This window comes from Periophthalmus magnuspinnatus, chromosome 9 (genome assembly GCF_009829125.3).
Source record: "Periophthalmus magnuspinnatus isolate fPerMag1 chromosome 9, fPerMag1.2.pri, whole genome shotgun sequence".
Classification (NCBI taxonomy): Eukaryota; Metazoa; Chordata; class Actinopteri; order Gobiiformes; family Gobiidae; genus Periophthalmus; species Periophthalmus magnuspinnatus.
The window spans coordinates 4,063,861-4,084,106 of record NC_047134.1 but is presented as its reverse complement, the minus strand read 5'-3'; the positions used below and the strand labels follow the sequence as shown (position 1 = coordinate 4,084,106).

The window sequence follows — 20,246 nt, the reverse complement described above, 5'->3', positions numbered from 1 at the left end:
ATTGTGCTAAAAGGTGTCTGCAACATAGACTGTATATATAAATGGACATAGCTAACCTGCTAGTTCTAAAGTGGAAGTGACCATGGGCGCACTTCCGGCTCCATCAACTCTGGCTTCAATTCACTTTCTATTGAAAAACTGTGGCCCCTCTCTCTGTAACTGTTGCTGTCAGACTCATCGTTTTGGTCTTAAATGTTCGTATTAACCCGCTCTACATGCTCCTGATTGGCTCTTTGGTTGCTATGATACTTGTGGTTGGAATTCCAAATATCTAACTCTACTCCAGATTAGCTGCTATAACTGCTAGCCTCGATGAGCTTCATTTCACTGACGCTGAACGATGTGGGTGACGTCACATTCACTCAGTCCACTTCTTTACACTGTCTATGGTCTGTAAATGTTCTGGTTGAGGTTCAAATTTTGCATAAAACCATAAAAGTGACGATAAAGAAAATATCACAGTTTATACTTTATATTTGAGAGATTACACTGGGCGTTTAATACCTAAAATATGTATAACATGTTTTTATTTTTCATTTTGGGTGTTTTCATTGCACATAGACATTAGACATTCCATTTCTGTGCTGTGCTGAGGACTCTCACTGCTGACTCAGTCCTTTATGTCTCAGCCTGCATCATCAGAGGTATAATACTCCCTACAATGGAAGCATATACTCATTCATGCTTGTTTCCATAGAAATGCTATTCCTTCGGCTGTAATATTCCACATTATGGCATAAAACTCATCTATCTCCAAGAAGTATGGTTTTAACATTCTATTTCCCTGGAATTATGCAGGTGACTTTCCATAATTTAAAGTTACATACTGTCACTTTAAACTACATACAATTAAGTTTGAGGAGCAGTGAGGAGCAGTGAGGAGCAGTGAGAAGCTACGAGGAGCCATGACGAACAGTAAGGAACCGTGAGGAGCCGTGAGGAGCAGTGAGGAGCAGTGAGGAGCAGTGAGAAGCTACGAGGAGCCATGACGAACAGTAAGGAACCGTGAGGAGCCGTGAGGAGCAGTGAGGAGCAGTGAGGAGCAATGAGAAGCTACGAGGAGCCATGACGAATAGTAAGGAACCGTGACGAGCCGTGAGGAGGAGTGAGGAGCTGTCAGGAGCAGTGAGGAGCTGTAAGGAGCAATGAGGACACCGTGGCTTTGGCCTCTGACAGTGTTACAAAAGTGTTAACCAAAGTGCGAAATGAGCCAAACACTCGATGTGGTCTGACCTGCCACATGAACTACAGGCTCTGCTCCTCTCTCGCCTGCTCCTCTGCTCCTCTGCTTCTCTGCTCCCCTGTTCTTCTGACCCTCTGCTCCTCCTCTTCTCTGCTCCTCTGCAATCTTATCCATTTTTCAACATGTCTCCCTCCTCTCCTGTGGTTTAAACTGTCAGGAGCATGAGACACAAGAGTTGGAACTAACCTCAGCCACGTGCCTCCTGACTCTGAGATGTGTGAATTGGTCAGTAAGGGGACCATGAGGGGCTATGAGGAGCCATGAGGAGCAGTGATTAGCTGTGAGGAGCAGTGAGGAGCCGCGAGGAGCAATGAGGACAGCGTGGCTTTGGCCTCCAACAATGTTACAAAAGTGTGAACCAAAGTGCGAACCAAGCCAAAATATAAACACTCACTGTGGTCTGACCTGCCACATGAACTACAGCCTCTGCTCCTCTGCTCCTCTACTCCTCTACTCCTCTGCTCCTCTGCTCTTCTGACCCTCTACTCCTCTGCTCCTCTCTCCTCTGCTCCTCTACTCCTCTGCTCCTCCTCTCCTCTGCTCTTCTGACTTTCTGCTCCTCTGCCTGTCTGCTCCTCCACTCCTCTGCTGCTCCTCTCCTCTACTCCTCTACTCCTCTGCTCCTCCACTCCTCTGACCCTCTCATTGTGTCTGTGTCAAGTTTGCATGTTCTTCCTGTGTTTGTGTGGAGTTTGTGTGTTCTCTCTGTGTCTGTGTGCAGTTTGAGTGATCTCCCCATGTCTGTGTGGAGTTTGCATGTTCTCCGTGTGTCTGTGTGGAGTTTGCATTTCCTCTCTGTGTCTGTGTGGAGTTTGCATGTTCTACATGTGTCTAGCTCCAGCTAAGATAGTCCTGAGCAAGACTAGCTCAAGATCTGGAGATGGTCCCACTGCTCCTGACAAGTTTAACCCAGAGACACTGAAGGACGGGTCAAATGCAGAGGGCTTTGTGGGCTGTTCCATCTCGATGCTCAAGTCTTGCGTGGATAAGTTTGTTTTATTTAGTGTCTATTGGTTCCAAACTGAGATCTTGCATCAGTTTAAATCTCTCCACATGAACAGCTGCACATGTGACCTCGTCCAGTCCTGGTCCAGTCCTGATCCAGTCCTAGTTCAGTCCCAGTTCAGTCCTCAGTCCTGGTCTAGTCCTGGTCCAGTCCTGGTCCTGTGCTGGTTCATTCCTGGTCCAGTCCTGGTCCCGTCCTGGCTCAGGTGTGTACTTCTCCATGGCGACAGTTCCTCATTAGCATTGGTCTCCATGGCGACAGGTCCTCGTTAGCGTCTCATTGCGTGCCGCTCTCTGTTTGAAGTTAATGGGCAGTAAAAGCAGATGGAGGATCAGATTTTCCTCTGAGCCTGGGGTTTACAGCTCTGCTTCAGCACAAAGCTGCGTGTGCGCTGCTCAAAGGCACGTGGGCACAGCCGGAGGCACAACCAGCAACATTATCCGCCGCTTAAAACCCTGTTACATAGACACACCTCCAGGACCAGATGTGCAGAAGGCCCTCTGTTTAAGCACAGCAGGTTAGAGGCAATTTTTGAGATAAATCAGGGGAGAATATCACCAGTTTTTGAGGCTATTCAGTAAGAAATGAGCAGAGGAGGAGCAGACCAGAGGGTCAGAGGAGCAGAGGATGCAGAGGAGAGGGTCAGAGGAGCAGAGGAGAGGAGCAGAGGAGAGGGTCAGATGGAGCAGAGGATGCAGAGGAGAGGGTCAGAGGAGCAGACGAGAAGGTCAGAGGAGCAGAGGAGAAGGTCAGAGGAGCAGAGGAGAGGGTCAGAGGAGCAGAGGAGAGGGTCAGATGGAGCAGAGGAGAAGAGAGAATAGAGAACAGAGAGAGGAGGAGGAGAAGAAAATGAGAGGGGTGAAGAAGAGGAGAGGAGTAGGACAAAGAGAAGGAGAGGAGGAGGAGAAAGAAAAGGAGAAGAGTAGGAGAAGAGTTTGACAGACCCCATAATCCAGTACAGAGAGTAAGGTTGCTTGCACGATTTCTTTTCTGTCATTTATTGGGATACAATATTTGTTTCTGTAATAAAATAATAATTTGATTTGCTTTGATTAATGCACGCATTCCCTGTGGCAGTGTCTGGATAAGCTTCTGCAATGTCAAAAGATTTTTTTCTATCCAGTGTTGCATCCATTTTTTTACCAAGATCTTGCACAAAGATCCAGCACAAAGACTCTCAGTGGGGTTAAGGTCTGAACTCTGTGGGGGCTAATCCACGTGTGAAAATGATGTCTCATGCTCCCTGAACCACTCTTTCACAATTTGAGCCTGTTGAATCCTGGCATTCTCATCTTGGAATATGCCCGTGCCATCAGGGAAGGAAAAAAATCCATTGATGGAATAACCTGGTCATTCAGTATATTCAGGTGTCAGCTGACCTCATTATTTGAGCACAGACTGTAGCTGAAACTAGACCTGAACAACTGCAGCAACATCAAAGCTATTTAGTGAAATCCAGGTGGCGACTTTGGTGGTGAGGATGCAGAGGAGAGGGTCAGAGAAGCAGAGGAGGAGCAGAGGAGAGGGTCAGAGGAGCAGAGGAGAGGGTCAGAAAGAGCAGAGGAGGAGCAAATGAGAGGGTCAGAAAGAGCAGAGGAGGAGCAAATGAGAGGGTCAGAAGAGGAGCAGAGCAGGAGCAGAGGAGGAGCCGGAATGTCCCCTCTGGTCCTTCCTCCTCTGGGACAGTTTCGTTTAAAGGAGATGGTTCAGAGATTATAGGGTTTAATGAAGACATTAAAGACATGGCCTTTAGGTTTAACACACAAAAAAGTACAGAGAAGAGGAGGGGGAGGATGAGGAAGAGGAAGAGAAGGAGAGGAGGAGGAGAGGAAGAGGGATGGAGAAGAGGAGAAGAGGAGGAAAAAGAAGGAGAGGAGGAGGAGAAGAAAAGGAGAGGGGTGGAAAAGAGGAGAGAAGGAGGAAGTGAAGGAGAGGAGGAGGAGAAAGAGGGGAGGAGGAGGAGAGGAAGATAGTTGGAGAGGAAGAGGAAAGGAGGAAGAGGAGGAGGATGACGACGACCCAATACTAATCCAATACAGAAGTCTGTATGTACCTCCTCGCATCCCCATAATCCAGTGCAGAAATCTGCACATACACCACATCCCCATAATCCAGTACAGAAGACTGCACACCACACATCCTCCACCACATCCTCATAAGTTTGTGGATGACACCACCCTCGGACTCATCTCGGATGGCGATGAGTCTGCCTACAGGAGGGAGGTGGACCGGCTGGTGTCCTGGTGCAGCAGCAACAACCTGGAGCTTAACGCCCATAAGACAGTGGAGATGATCGTGGACTTCAGGAAAGTCACAGCCCCCCTGCCTCCCCTCACCCTGACGGACTCCCCCATCACCACTGTGGACTCTTTCCGCTTCCTGGGCACCTGCATCACCCAGGATCTCAAGTGGGAGTCGACCATCAGCTCCCTCATCAAGAAAGCCCAGCACAGGATGTTCTACCTGCAGCAGCTGAGGAAAGGCAAGCTGCCGGTCCAGATGATGGTGCAGTTTTACACGGCCATCACTGAGTCCATCCTCACCTCCTCCATCACTGTGTGGTTCTCTGGGGCCAATGCCAGGGACAGACAGAGACTGCAGCACATTGTGCGCTCTGCTGAGAAGGTGATTGGCTGCAGCCTTCCATCGCTACAGGACCTGTACGTCTCCAGGACTCGGGGGCGAGCAGGCCGTATAGCAGCTGACACTTCTCACCCTGGACATGGACTATTTGAGCCACTTCCCTCTGGCAGGAGGCTACGGTCCATTGGGACCAGAACCACTCGTCATAAGAACAGTTTCTTCCCCTCTGCCATTTGTCTCATGAACACTTTATAATATTTGCACAAAACTGGACACTTTATAACACCGGTCACTTTAATAAGTCATGTTTACACTGTTCTGATGCTGCTGTTGTATATATTTTCTACCTATAAGTACCGGTATTTTATTTATTTATTTATTTTTTAAGCATATCTTTTTTAACTTCGTGCATGCCCTTATTTGTATTTGTATTTATTCAGTGTGTTTTATGTTGCACTTTATTACCGAAGTAAGTTCCTAGTTTGTGAACTGTGTTCACAAACGATGGCAATAAAAGTCTAATGATTCTGATTCTGATAATCCAGTACAGAAGGCTGCATGTACACCATGTCCTCATAATCCAGTATAGAACTCTGGACCTACACCACATCCCCATCCAGTACGGAGAGTAAGGTTGCTTGCACTATTTCTTTTCTGTCATTTTTGGGATACAATATATGTTTCTGTAATAAAATTATAATTTATATTTTAAATGTATATAATTCAGAGATATGTCTTTAAATGCATTTAATCTGTGTCAGTCTGTCAGACCCAGACCAGACATGAACATGTGTGAAGGCTCTGTCTCCATCCCACGGGAAAGCCTTTGCTGTCTTAGCTGTTTTCAGGTGTAAAAGTTCATTATCTCATGGGTGTGAAACAAAAGTCACTGCTTTGAAATGTGCACTGCCTGGCCACCAAAAAAAAGGTCACACACTCTAATATTTGCGTGTTCTGCCTTTAGCTTTGATTATGGCATGCAGTGTTGAGTTAATCTTTCACTAAAATCTTGCATTGATGATGGTAGAGTCTGACCACAAAACAGCATCATCTGCATATAAATGTATGAGACTTACTCTTAAATTGTAACCAATAGAATTAATTCAAAAAAAAAAAAAAAAAAGTAGGGGGCCCAAAATTGAGCCTTGGGGCAGACCTTTACTTAAAGTTAGAAAATGTGATTTAAAACCATTGGCTTCTACTGCCTGGGTTGAGTTTAAAAGATAATTTTGGAACCAATCACATATAGCATTGTCAAATCCAATCTGCTTCAGACACTTTAAGAGGATTTTATGATCTAAAAAAAAGCTTTTGTTAAATCAATAAACAGAGCTACACAATCTTGTTTGTCATCGAAGGCTGAGAAAATGTCATTTAAACTTTTGTGCTTGTAGTGACAGTAATATGTGTCCATAATTCTGGTGTAACTGCCATTTTAATTGATAAATTAAAAATATGTAAAAGAGGTTGAATTAAATTCTGTCAGTTGGAAATAGGTTTTGCTATGATGTTATGATATTCAGGACTTATGCTAGTTTAGACTTGTGCTAGTCTAGACTTACGTTAATCAAGAGTATGCTAGCCAAAAGAGTCCTAACCTTCTTTCTGTGTCTCCTCACGTTTCTGTGCAGGTATTTGTGAGCTAAGCAGAGTGCGGGTGGCAGTTTCAAAGCGCCTGGTCCCAGCGGGGTCTGAACTGCTCCTGTAAAACTCAGATCTACAAACTGAGACAAACCTGTAACAAGTTTACTGTGAAAGACAACCAAAACAATATGACTACCTCAACAACACCGGGAGCAGAGGAGGAAACAAGAGGAAACAGGAGGAACCAGGAGGCTACAGGAGGAACCAGGAGCAGAGGAAGAACCAGGAGGAACCAGGAGGAATCAGGAGGAACCAGGAGGAGTTAGGAGGAACCAGGAGCAGAGGAAGAACCAGGAGCTGAGGAGAAACCAGGAGGAACCAGGAGCAGAGGGAGAACCAGGAGCTGAGGAGGAACCAGGAGGAACCAGGAGCAGAGGAAGAACCAGGAGCCGAGGAGGAACCAGGAGGAACCAGAAGCAGAAGAAGAGCCAGGAGCCGAGGAGGAACCAGGAGGCACCAGGAGCAGAGGAGGAACCAGGAGGAATCAGGAGGAATTAGGAGGAACCAGGAGGAACCAGGAGCAGAGGAAGAACCAGGAGGAAGCAGGAGGAACCAGGAGCAGAGGAGGAACCAGGAGATGAAGAGGAACCAAGAGGAGCCAGGAGGAATCAGTCGGAACTAGGAGCAGAGGAGGAACCAGGAGGAACCAAGAGCAGAGGAGGAACCAACAGGAACCAGGAGGAAGCAGGACAAGAAGAGGAACCAGGAGGGACCAGGAGGGACTAGGAGGAACCAGGAGGGACCAGGAGGAACCAGGAGGAACCAGGAGGAACCAGGAGGAACCAGGAGGAACCAGGAGGAACTGCCCTCTGTTAGTGACCTGTTCTCTGCAGTGGCTCAGTGGAGCGACCCCTCTCAGACCAGTTCAGGCTCATGTTTTGTCATTGTTTGTTTGTTTGTTTATTTTTCCTTGGGGTCCACAGTTTAAAAACAAATGTGTTATGTACACAATATGATGATTCACAATTTAAAAGAATAAAAGTTTTAAAAGATAAATACATCACACAAATGCATAGCAATGTTTCAAAACACTTTTTTTTAAATATATATATATATATATATATATATATATATATATATATATATATATATATATATATATATATATATATATATATATATTGATAGTTGCAGTGTTTGTGATGTTTGCTGAGACAGAGTTCCTTCATCACTCTGTTCTGTGTCCAGTTGTTGCGTTATAGGCTGGAAGACTTATGCAAAGTACAACTGAAAACAATCATGTCGCGGGCTCCCTGAGTCAGCAGGAGGAGCTCGGAGTAGACCTGCTGCTCCTGTCAGAAAGTGTTATATAAAAAAGTGTGCCTACGTGACAAACCTGACATCACCTGTCCCTGTGGCTCTGGGCTCACAAGGCACCAAGTCTGTGTCTCCTAAAAGAGTTAAACAGTTGCTCCTCCCTCTGTTCCTGCTGTGGTCCTGTGTTCTTCACTTCTGCCTCTCCCTCTCTCCTCTCACTCTGTCCCTCTCTCTTTCTTTGCTCTCACTCCCTCTCTCCACACACTCTCCTTCCCTCCATCTCTTTTTGCCCCTCAGTTTCAGACCTTCTCTCACAATGAAGAAGCGGTGTGTGGATGTGCTCCTGCTCTTTGTCTGCACAGCGTCTCTGCTGCCTGTGGGTGGTGCTCAGAGCGACTTCACCTGGCAGCACAATGGGCAAGTGTTCAGTCTGCGCAGCCGAGGATCTGCGTATCGACCGGGACGCGTCAGGACCAATCAAAGCAGCCCGAGCAGCCCCAGGACCAATCAGAACAGCTCGAGCAGCCAAAGCAGCCAGAGCAGCCAGAGCAGCCAGAGCAGCCAGAGCAGCCCGAGCAGGCCTGCCACTAACAGCACTGATGCTAACCGACGTGTCCCAGCATCAAGCGGGACGCATCAGCTCCGTGTGGAGGCGAGCCAGCGACGGGTGGAGCAACCGGAGCAATTTGCCCAGGCAGACGCCATGGTGGGAGACGATCCGTACAACCCGTATAAAAACTCCAACTACTACCCCTGGTACAACTACTACAACTCATACTACCGCCCTCGGCACCGCACAGCACCACGCCACGGCTATGGCACCAGCTACCACCAGCACGGTACTGCCCCTTTAATGTTCACACAGGATCTATCTCACACAGAACATAGAATTTTTATATTATCAACACATGTTTGTCTTTGAACCAGATGAATAATTACATAAAGCATTATATAATTACATAACATAAACATATTAAATGATTACATAAAGCAAAAACCTAAATTAGTCCAAATGTTTCATATGGCAGTGTTTTGTTTTTTTTCCATTATAAATGTATTATTTCTGACTGTTTAAATGTGTAGACTGTAGATATGTGACCAGGAGCAGGTGTAGAGACTGTAAAACATGAGAGACTTAAATCTTTTCATATTGTCCCAGTGTAGATGTATTTAGACTGTATATAGACTGTATATAGACTGTGTGTAGACTGTAGAGTGTATATAGACTGTATGTAGACTATGTAGACCAGGGGTCCCCAAACTCTTTTCAATGAGGGCCATATCTTGGAAAATATTCGACACAGAGGATCACAGACCAGTGGTCAATACAGTGCATAATTCAGATGCATTTTACATACTTTAAATAAGGCTTGAAATATTAATATTAGGTCTGTATGACAATGCAATGTGAATGCATGCATAAATAATGCAATGCGTTATTTAGGTTATATTGGTAGGATTACTCAAATTTGCAGTAAAAAGTACTGATCATAATCAACTGAGCCAGTTCAACTGAAGGCCTAAGGGCCAATAAAAATTGGTCTGAGGGCCACATTTGGCCCATGGGCCATAGTTTTGACATCACTGATGTATACTGTTTATAGACTGTATGTAGACTGTAGATTGTGTGTAGACTGTAGACTGTATGTAAACTGTAGACTGTATGTAGACTATATATAGGCTGTATATAGACTGTACACTGTATGTAGACTGTATTAGTCTGTATGTAGACTGTAGTCTGTATGTGGACTGTAGACTGTATGTAGGCTGTATGTAGACTGTAGTCTGTATATGGACTGTATGTAGACTGTACACTGTATGTAGACTGTATTAGTCTGTATGTAGACTGTAGTCTGTATGTAGACTGTATTAGTTTGTATGTAGACTGTAGTCTGTATGTAGACTGTATTAGTCTGTATGTAGACTGTAGTTTGTATGTAGACTGTAGTCTGTATGTAGACTGTATTAGTCTGTATGTAGACTGTAGACTGTATGTAGACTGTAGACTGTATGTAGACTATATTAGTCTATATGTAGACTGTAGACTGTATGTAGACTGTAGACTGTATGTAGACTGTAGTCTGTATGTAGACTGTATGTAGACTGTAGTCTGTATGTAGACTGTATTAGTCTGTATGTAGACTGTAGTCTGTATGTAGACTGTATTAGTCTGTATGTAGACTGTAGTTTGTATGTAGACTGTAGACTGTATGTAGACTGTAGTCTGTATGTAAACTGTAGACTGTATGTAGACTATATATAGGCTGTATATAGACTGTACACTGTATGTAGACTGTATTAGTCTGTATGTAGACTGTAGTCTGTATGTGGACTGTATGTGGACTGTACACTGTATATAGACTGTATTAGTCTGTATGTAGACTGTAGTCTGTATGCAGACTGTAGTCTGTATATAGACTGTAGACTGTATGTAGACTGTAGACTGTATGTAGACTGTAGACTGTATGTAGTCTGTATGTAGACTGTAGTCTGTATATAGACTGTAGACTGTATGTAGACTGTAGACTGTATGTAGACTGTATATAGGTTGCATATAGACTGTATACTGTGTGTAGAGTGTATGTAGATTGTATGTAGACTGTATGTAGTTTGTATGTAGACTGTAGTCTGTATGTAGACTGTAGACTGTATGTAGACTGTAGACTGTATGTAGTCTGTATGTAGACTGTAGACTGTATGTAGTCTGTATGTAGACTGTAGTCTGTATGTAGACTGTAGACTGTATGTAGTCTGTATGTAGACTGTAGTCTGTATATACACTGTAGACTGTATGTAGACTGTAGACTGTATGTAGACTGTAGACTGTATGTAGTCTGTATGTAGACTGTAGTCTGTATATAGACTGTAGACTGTATGTAGACTGTAGACTGTATGTAGACTGTATATAGGTTACATATAGACTGTATACTGTGTGTAGAGTGTATGTAGATTGTATGTAGACTGTATTAGTCTGTATGTAGACTGTATGTAGATTGTAGACAGTGCATAGACTATATTCAGCCTCCTTCATGTCACAATGCCTCTTGTCTCAGGTGATCAGGAGCAGGTGTAGACACTGTAAAACATGAGAGAGTTTTATATGGAAATGCTGCAGTAAAATCAGAGCTGCAGGAAACAGAGAAAGTGCCTTAAACCTTTGACGAGGTTTTTATGAACGTTTCACTTGCGCCTCAGAGCTTCTGTTACAATGGCGGCAGTTGCACGTGCATCTCAAAATGTGATTATTCTCAGATGTCTGAGGTTATAAGATTATTAAAAGAACATGTGAACAGTGAGGTCATGTGATCTCTTTCTGACCATGGCCCCAGTGATTACTCACATTTGTGGTTTGCATCTTAAAAGTCCAGAAATCAGACTATAATCACAGTTTGGTTTGTATCTAATCAAAGCCAATGTGTGTGAGAGTATGGGCAACTACAGAGAGAGTATGGTCCAGCTTTGGTCCAGCTTTGGTCCGGTTTTGGTTTATTTCTAATCATGATCTTCATTATGGCTGTGTACGGTTTGTCATGAAACTATTGATAAAATAATCCCATTCCAGCCTTAAACACATTAAAGACATGTCTTTGGTCACATAATGTATCTACATCAGGACGATCACATCTTTGGGTTTGAGGTGATGGTCTCTTTTCTTCAGGCACACATTAAACATATATGTATGTCTGTATATGATCGCACATGCATCAGGATGATCAGACCTTTAGGTGTGTGTATGGGAGGGGTGTTGGGGTGTGGGAGTTATGAGGAGTGTTGGGGGTAATGGAGGGTGTTGGGGTGTGGGAGTTATGGGGGGTGTGTGGGTTATGGGGGTTAACAGTTTCTTCAGGCCCAGTTTCCTTCATTAAACACATGCCTGCCTTTATGAGACTATTATCCTCACAGCGACGGGCTACTGTACTAATGCGAACCAGGACCGAACCAGGTCTGCTGTAGACTAAAACAGATCTGAACGAGGTCTGAGACAGGACTGAACCAGAACTAGCTTGGGCCTAGACCAGGTCTAAATCAGCTACTGTACTAATGTGTACCAGGAACGGTCTGAACCAGGTGTAAGTTGTCACTAACCCAGGTTTATCAAGAATATTTGACATAATAATAAAATTTGCAACCAACTGTGAAGCAGCTGGGATGAGAATCAGCTCGTCCAAATCCAAGGCCATGGTTCTCGACCGGAAAAAGGTGGTTTGCCCTCTCCAGGTGGGGTGTGAGTCCTTGTCTCAAGTGGAGCAGTTCAAGTATCTCGGGGTCGTGTTCTGAGTGAGGGAAGGATGGAGCGTGAGATTGACAGGTGGATCGATGCAGCATCTGCAGTGATGCGGTCGCTGTATTGGTCTGTTGTGGTAAGGAGTTGAGCCAAAAGGCAAAGCTCTCAATTTACCAGTCAATTTACATTCCTACCCTCACCTATGTTCATGAGCTCTGGGTAATGACCGAAAGGACAAGCAGCCAAAATGGGTTTTCTCCGTAGGGTGGCTGGGCACACCCTTAGGGATATGGAGCTCAGTCACACGGGAGGAGCTTGGAGTAGAGCTGCTGCTCCTACATGTTGAGAAGAGGTGTCTCGGGCATCTCAGGATGCCCCCTGGACGCCTCCCTAGGGAGGTGTTCCGGGACACGCTGGAGGGACTATGTCTCTCGGCTGACCCTGGGAACGCCTTGGGGTCCCACTGGAGGAGCTGGAGGACGTGTCTGGGGGAGGGAAGTCTGAAAGTCCCTCCTTAGACTGTTGCCCCCGTGATCCAACCCCGGATAAGTGGAAGAAAATGGATGGATGGATAAAATTGCAATTTAGCTTCAGAATACTTTAAGGGTGCATTCTCACCCTTTACACAAGGGCCATTAAATTTGGGACTACACTGGGACTCATTTCAGAACTAATCATGAACTAGACCAGAACTAACCCAGGACTTAACAGGACCAAATCAGGTCTATCATCCAGGACAAAAACTGGGCTGAAACCAAGACCCAACAAGGGCAAGTGTGAACGCAGCCTTGGACAAAGTGTATAGCCTGTCAAAAACCCCTCATGTCTCCCCTATGCTTTAGAATGACCCTGTGTGTACCCTCATATTTGCCCTCATGTGTGCCCTTATGTGTACCCTCATGCGTACCCTCATGTGTACCCTCATATGTGCCCTCATGTGTACCCTCACGTGTGCCCTCATGTGTATCCTCATGTGTACCTCACATGTACCCTCATGTGTACCCTCACGTGTACCCTCACGTGTGCCCTCATGTGTACCCTCATGTGTACCCTCACGTGTGCCCTCATGTGTACCCTCACGTGTGCCCTCATGTGTGCCCTCATGTGTACCCTGCCTGTTCTGTGCTCTTATGTGTGCCCTCCCTGTTCTGTGCTCTCATGTGTACCATTTCTGTTCTTTATCCTCACGTGTGCCCTCATGTGTACCCTCATGTGTGCCTTCATGTGTGCCCTCACTTGTGCCCTCATGTGTACCCTGTCTGGTCTGTACCCTGATGTGAACCCTGTCTGTTCTGCACCTTCATGTGTGCCCTCATTTGCACCCTGTCTGTTCTGTACCCTCATTCCAACCCTCATGTGTACCCTCATATGTGCCCTCATGTGTACCCTCATATGTGCCCTCATGTGTATCCTCATATGTGCCCTCATGTGTACCCTCATATGTGCCCTCATTTGTATCCTCATGTGTTCCTTGTCTGGTCTGTACCCTCATGTATACCCTCATGTGTACCCTCATATGTGCCCTCAAGTGTATCCTCATGTGTGCCTTGTCTGTCCTGTACCCTCATGTATACCCCATTGCGTACCCTGTGCTTTAGAATAACCCTGTTCTGTCCCCTCCGTAGGCCTCCCTGACCTGGTCCCAGACTCGACCTACCTGCAGAGCGGCGCCTACGTCCAGAGAGTCCCAATGTACAACCTGCGCTGTGCAGCAGAGGAGAACTGCCTCGCCTCGTGAGTAAAGGCCTGTCCCACTGCAGGTAGAGCTTTGGAGAGCCCTAAAACCCAACTCCATGAAAAGCTAAACTACATAAGAAGACATTAGAAGATAGATGGAACCAGAGGCCTGTATCTTTTCAGAGCACTCATTTAAATGAACCGTAGTCCGATTCTCTCTCTATCTCCTCTCATTATCCCCTCTTTCTCCCTCTCTCCTCAGTTCTGCCCATTACGCTCAGGATTATGACACCAGAGTCCTGCTGAGGTTCACTCAGAGAGTCAAGAACCAGGGCACCTCCGACTTCCTCCCCTCCAGACCTCGCTACGCCTGGGAGTGGCACTCTTGTCACCAGTAACTACCTCTAACTAATACTAACTACTATGAACTATATACACCTAGGAGACTGTAGGGGGCGCTACACCTGGGAATGGCACTCCTGTCACCAATAACTATCTCTGATACCATCTATAAACTATGGATACTTTGCAGTGACATCCTACTGGGGGGTTATTCATGTACAGGGTGGCCCAAAAGTCTTTTGTTTCTAAATTTTTTTATTTTTTTTTTCCAGAGCATTTAGAACTACCTTTCTGACATTAATATGAGCAAATATGGCACAGAGGAGCGAACCCTTGTACAGTGGTACATTGAGTCACATGGGTCAAATTCAGAAACCCAGCGGTGTTACCGTCGACATTTTAATACCAGAGATGCCCCGAGCGTAAATGCCATTAAAGGAATAATAAGTCGTTTTCAAAGACAGGGGCAGTATGTGATCTCCTGAGACCTGGCTAGTCCCAATTTCTATTTCTATCTTAAAGAAAAGGGGTTTGTGACTAAACCTCAGACAATAACTGACTAAAACCGTAATATCGAGAATCAAACCAGAGCCAGAAGCCTGGAAATGCTTTCAAATGTTATGCAAACTGTTTTGGATCGGGCTATTCAGTGTGAAAACAATAATGGTGGACACTTAAAAAAACATATTTTTAAAAATAGGTTATTTTACTTCCCCTAGTTTAAGTAGTGATAAGTTCAAGTCTAAGTGAACAATTATAACTGTATATATTGCCCAAAATCTCGGAAGGTTCAGTTTTCCTACTGCTAAAATTTGGTGAGTATAATTTATAGGATTAGAATTATAGGAGCTATTGAAGATTTAAAAGTGTCAGTGACTTTTTTTTTCTATGCCAGAATGTTCAACAGTTACCATTGTACAGTGACACAATGCACACGTAACAAACACTGCTAAAAAGACACAGCACAAAAAACAGCACAAATCACTAATACACTCCCTCTTGAACTGCCACCTTATCGTGGTGGAGGAGTTTGTGTACCCGACTGATCCTAGGAGCTACGGTGCCCAGGGCATTATGGTCCTGGTAGGGTCTCGCATGGCAAACAGTCCTAGGTGACGGGTCAGACTAAGAGCTGTTCACAGTATCTATATGAATAGTATAATATCAAGGGGCGTTGCCCGGTATGGCACAGCTGGGGCCCACCCTGGAGCCAGGCCTGGGGTTGGGGCTCGAATGAGAGCAGCTGGTGGCCCCAGCAGGGCTCAACTCGAAAGGACGAAGTGGGTCCACCCGGGTTCATAGGGGTCGGATGCAAAGAGGACTGGGCAGCAGTCAGGGATGGGTGTCTCGACAACCCAGTCCACGGACACAGCATATTGCTGTGGCAGAAGGAGCTTGAGCTCACATAGGAGCACAGCTTGGGCTCTGGAACCTAACTCCTCGAGAGGGATTGGACTCAGCACTTCTCTGGCATTGCCCGCAGGGAGAACTGTTGTGGGCTTAAAGCCCCACAGCTCAGTCGCCACGTGTTGGAGTTTACCACAGTGAATGAGAGGGTCGCATCCCTGCACCTTCCAGTCTGGGACAGGTCTTTTACTATTGTGTCAGCCTGCGGACCAAACAGCAGTGCAGAGTACCCGGCCTTCTTGGAGTCCCTGGGAAGGGGATCCGAGTGGTGTTATTGGACTTCTATGCTAGTCACAATTTGCCCATAACAAACACCATATTCGAGCACAAGTCTGTCCAGGACCCACTAGGTCAAACTTCGATGATCGACTTTGCTGTTATGTCATCTCACCTCCGGCTGCGTGTCTTGGACACTCGGGTGGAGAGAGGGGCAGAGCTATCAACCAACCACCACTTGGTGGTGAGTTGGATATGCGGCGGAGGAGGGAGCCAGACAGACCTGGCAGACCCAAGCATGTCGTGAGGGATTGTTGGGAACGTCTGGTGGAGCCCTCTCTCAGAGGGGCTTTCAACGCATGCCTGTGGGAGAGTTTCTTCCACATCCCAGAGGAGGCTGGAAACATTGAGTCCGAGTGGATCATGTTTTCCACCTCCATTGTCAATGCAGCTGCTCACAGCTGTGATCACAGGGTCTCTGGTGCCTGTCGTGGTGGCAACTCTTGAACCCAGTGGTAGATGCCAGAAGTAAGGGATGCAGTCAGGCTGAAGACCTATCAAGACCTGTTGGCTTGGGGAACTCCTAAGGCAGCTGACAGGTACCGACGGGCCAAGTGTGCAGCAGCGTGTGTAGTCGCAGAGGCAAAATCTCGCGGTTGGGAGGAGTTTATGGAGGCCATGGAGGAGCACTATCAGTCGGCCTCAAAGAAAACCGTGCGACATCTCCAGAGGGGGAATCAGAGCTTTGCTAACACTGTTTACAGTGCGGGTGGAGAGATGCTGACCTCAACTGGGGATGTTGTCAGGTGTCAGGTGGTGGAAGGAACACCTTGAGCATCTCCTCAAGCCCACCACCACATCTTCCAAGGAGGAAGCAGAGACTGAGGACTCGGAAGTGGACGCATCCATCACCCTGGCTGAAGTCACTGAGGTGGTTGGCAAGCTCCTTGGTGGCACGGCTCCAAGGATGGATGAGATCCGTCCCGAGTATCTCCCTAGGGAAATATTCATGTCCTACCAAGAGGAGATCCCAGGGAAGATGCAGAACACGCTGGACGGACTATGTATCTCAGCTGGCCTGGGAACACCTCGAGATTCCCCCGGAAGAGCTGGAGGAAGTGTGTGCGCAAAGGGAAGTTTGGGCCACCCTGCTCAGACTTCCTCCACGACCTGGCTCCGGATAAAGCGGAATAAAATGGATGGTAGGCTAGATCAATTATACAATCAGTAATAATAGAAAGCTCAAAAAAGTCTCAGTGCAGCTCAACATGTCGGGTCCGATCCAGAGTCAGGACAGTTTCATTTCCTGCAGCCATCACCATGAGTAAAAAGTAAAGTTCGTAAACGTAGCTCTCTGGGGAAAAAAGGTACCTGCTCTCATCTCACCTGTCCCCCCGTCTGCCCCATCCTCACCTGTCCTCACCTCTCCCCCTCTGTCCCCCCATCCTCATCTGTCCCACCTGTCCTCACCTGTCCCACCTGTCCCACCTGTCCCACCGTCCCCCTGTCCTCAAATGCCCCCCGTCCCACCTGTCCTCACCTGCCCCCCCCCCCCCCCCGTCCCACCTGTCCTCACCTCTTCCCCTCTGCCCCCCCCCCCCGTCACCCCCTCTCCCCTTCTGTCCTCACCTGTCCCACATCCTCACCTGTCCCCCTGTCCCCCTGTCCACAGTCACTACCACAGTATGGATGAGTTCTCTCTGTACGAGCTTCTGGACTCAGGGCACCGGGCTGTGGCCGAGGGACACAAGGCGTCGTTCTGCCTTGAGGACACGTCATGTGACCCGGGATACTACAGGAGGTACGCCTGCACCTCCCACACCCAGGTGAGGACTAAACTAGGACTAAACCAGGACTACAACAGGACTAAATCAGGACTATAATGGGACTAATCCAGGACTATAACGGGACTAAACCAGGACTAGACCACAGGAGGTACAACTGCACCTCCCACGTGAGCACTAGACTCAGACTAAACCAGGACTATAACAGGTCTAAGCCAGGACTTAACCAGGACTAGACCAGGACTATAACAAGACTAAACTAGGACTAAACCAGAACTAAACCAGGACTAAACCAGGACTAAACCAGGTCTAAACCAGGTCTAAACGAGGACTAAACTAGATTTAAACCAGGACTATAACAAGACTAAACCAGGACTACAACAGGACTAAACCATGTCCAAACCAGGACTGAACAGGTCTAAACCAGGTCTAAACTAGGTCTAAACCAGGACTAAACCAGGTCTAAACCAGGTTTAAACCAAGCCTAATCCAGGACTAAACCAGGTCCTAACAGGACTAAACCAGGCTAAATTAGGTCTCAACCAGGTCCAAACCACGACTATAAGACTATACCAGGTCTAAACCAGGTCTAAACCAGGTCAAAACCAGGTCTAAACCAGGTCTAAACCAGGACTATAACAGGACTAAACCAGGACTATACCAGGTCTAAACCAGGACTATAACAGGACTAAACCAGGTCTAAACCAGGTCTCTCTGTCCAGGGCTTGAGTCCGGGCTGTTATGACACGTACAGCGCCGACATCGACTGTCAGTGGATCGACATCACCGACGTGTCTCCGGGAAAATACATCCTCAAGGTATTTATTTATTTATATTATTATTTATATTATTTTATTAAAATCTTGTATGGAATTAAATACATCCATCTAGTTTGTATTTAACTCCAAGTGTTTGTGCTGAAACACCTACATTTTTTGTTTGAGCAATGTTGCCTCTCCACAGATCTGACCTTTAAGTTGGTCTAGGGCCACTGTCTTGTCTCCATGGAAATAGATATGTTAAATGCTGTACAGCAGAGCAAAACGCGAACTACTACTACCAGAACAGTTACTTAGAGCACCTTTAACTTGTAACTCACAAACATTAAGTAAAGGTTTACTCCAACTGGAGATAGACTGCGTCTCAGAGGACAAAAATAAAATACAATTATAAAAAAAAAAGAAATTAAAAAGAAAAACATGCCCCAAATGTGTGAAAGACAGTCTGTGCTAATAAAAGTACAAAAGAAGTACTGTAGTTGTAGTAAAAGTGAAATACTCTTGTTGTAGCAAAAGTACACATGTGAAGTACTGTAGTAGTAGTAAAAGTACACAGATTAAGTACAGTAGTAGTAGTAAATGTACACATATGAAGTACGGTAGTTGTAGTCATAATGCACATATGTAGTACTGTAGTTGTAGTAAAAGTACACAGAAGAAGTACTGTAGTTGTAGTCAAAATGCACATATGTAGTAAAAGTACACAGATGAAGTGCTGTAGTTGTAGTAAAAGTGCAGTACTCTTGTCCTTTGTCCAGGTGACCGTGAACCCGCGACACAGAGTCCCAGAGTCAAACTACAACAACAATGTGGCCCAATGTGACGTGCACTACACCGGCACGAGCGTGCACGTGTCCGGATGCACCACCACATCGTAAGAATATACTAGTACTAATACTACTGATATTACTAGTGCTGCTACTACTAATACTTGTATTACTACTGCTGCTGCTACTACCATTAATCTGGCCCAATTCCGCTCATGGCTTAGTCCCAGATTTAGAACTAATTTTTAGGCTTAATATAGTCCTGGTTCAGTCCTGGTTTAGTCCTGGTTTAGAGCTGGTTTAGTCCTGGTTTAGTCTTGGTCCGGTCCTGGTTTAGTCCTTGTTTAGTCCTTGTTTAGTCCTTGTTTAGTCCTGGTTTAGTCCTGGTTTAGTCCTGGTCCAGTCCTGGTTTAGTCCTTGTTTAGTCCTGGTTTAGTCCTGGTTTAGATCTGGTTTAGTCCTGGTTTAGTCCTGGTTTAGTCCTGGTCCGTTCCTGGTTTAGTCCTGGTTTAGTCCTGGTTTAGACCTGGCTTATTTCTTTCTGTTGTGTTTTTCAGACACTGACATCTGGAGCAGAGGAGACTCACCTGACTCAACATTCTTCATGTTTAATTTAAGATAAAAAAACATTTAAATATTTTCAAATTTATACTTTATGAAGTGGATGTTTTATTTATGAACTTTTGACTCATTTAAAGCTGCCATGTTTAAGTCTCCCTCGTGTGGCAGGGGTGGGTCAGATCACATGGCAGCGTTAAGGTCTCAAATAAAACTATTGAATCATAAATGACACAGTTGATTTGAAAAATGCAGTTTGTGTTTTGTGACTTTTGCCTTTAGCGCCGTAGACCTTTAGTGCTGTTATTTTGTAGATTTATTTAGATTTCTTTCTTTTTTTCCCAGTGATGTGTAATGTTTTTGCTTTCGCTGCATTCATAATAAAGATTCATGGTAAAACGATCAGTTGGTATTTTCTTTTATCATAGAACAGTTCTACATCTGTCCACACGATGTCGCTGTCGAGCCAATCACACAATAATAGACTTTAATACAGCAAAACATCTGGTATGGAAGACTTTTTATTTATTTATTTTATTTATTGTGCTCGTGTCTGCTCTATAATTATAATGTACAACACAATTTTGACTTTTTTCATATTTATTGGTTAAATACGAAAAAAAATACCACTCTTTTGAGCTTTAAGTCATGTTATAACACTGCCACTTCCTCAAAAACAGACCTAGAGTTGTGTTTTGTTTCATTCACACATGTTTGAGTAACACTTTATTATTAGTCTGTTTACATCTCAAAAGCTC

At 45.5% G+C, this 20,246-nt stretch overlaps 1 protein-coding gene across 1 annotated transcript; it reads left to right on the top strand.

Moving 5' to 3' along the window:
• Window positions 1-7,965: 7,965 nt before the first annotated feature.
• LOC117375764 (protein-lysine 6-oxidase-like) lies at window positions 7,966-19,762 on the top strand. Its single transcript, XM_033972080.2, has 7 exons — window positions 7,966-8,572; window positions 13,584-13,692; window positions 13,898-14,029; window positions 17,273-17,426; window positions 18,107-18,202; window positions 18,922-19,037; window positions 19,488-19,762. Exons 1-7 carry the CDS (start codon window positions 8,050-8,052, stop codon window positions 19,492-19,494), a joined length of 1,137 nt encoding a protein of 378 aa, XP_033827971.2. The 5' UTR covers window positions 7,966-8,049; the 3' UTR covers window positions 19,495-19,762.
• Window positions 19,763-20,246: the final 484 nt, after the last annotated feature.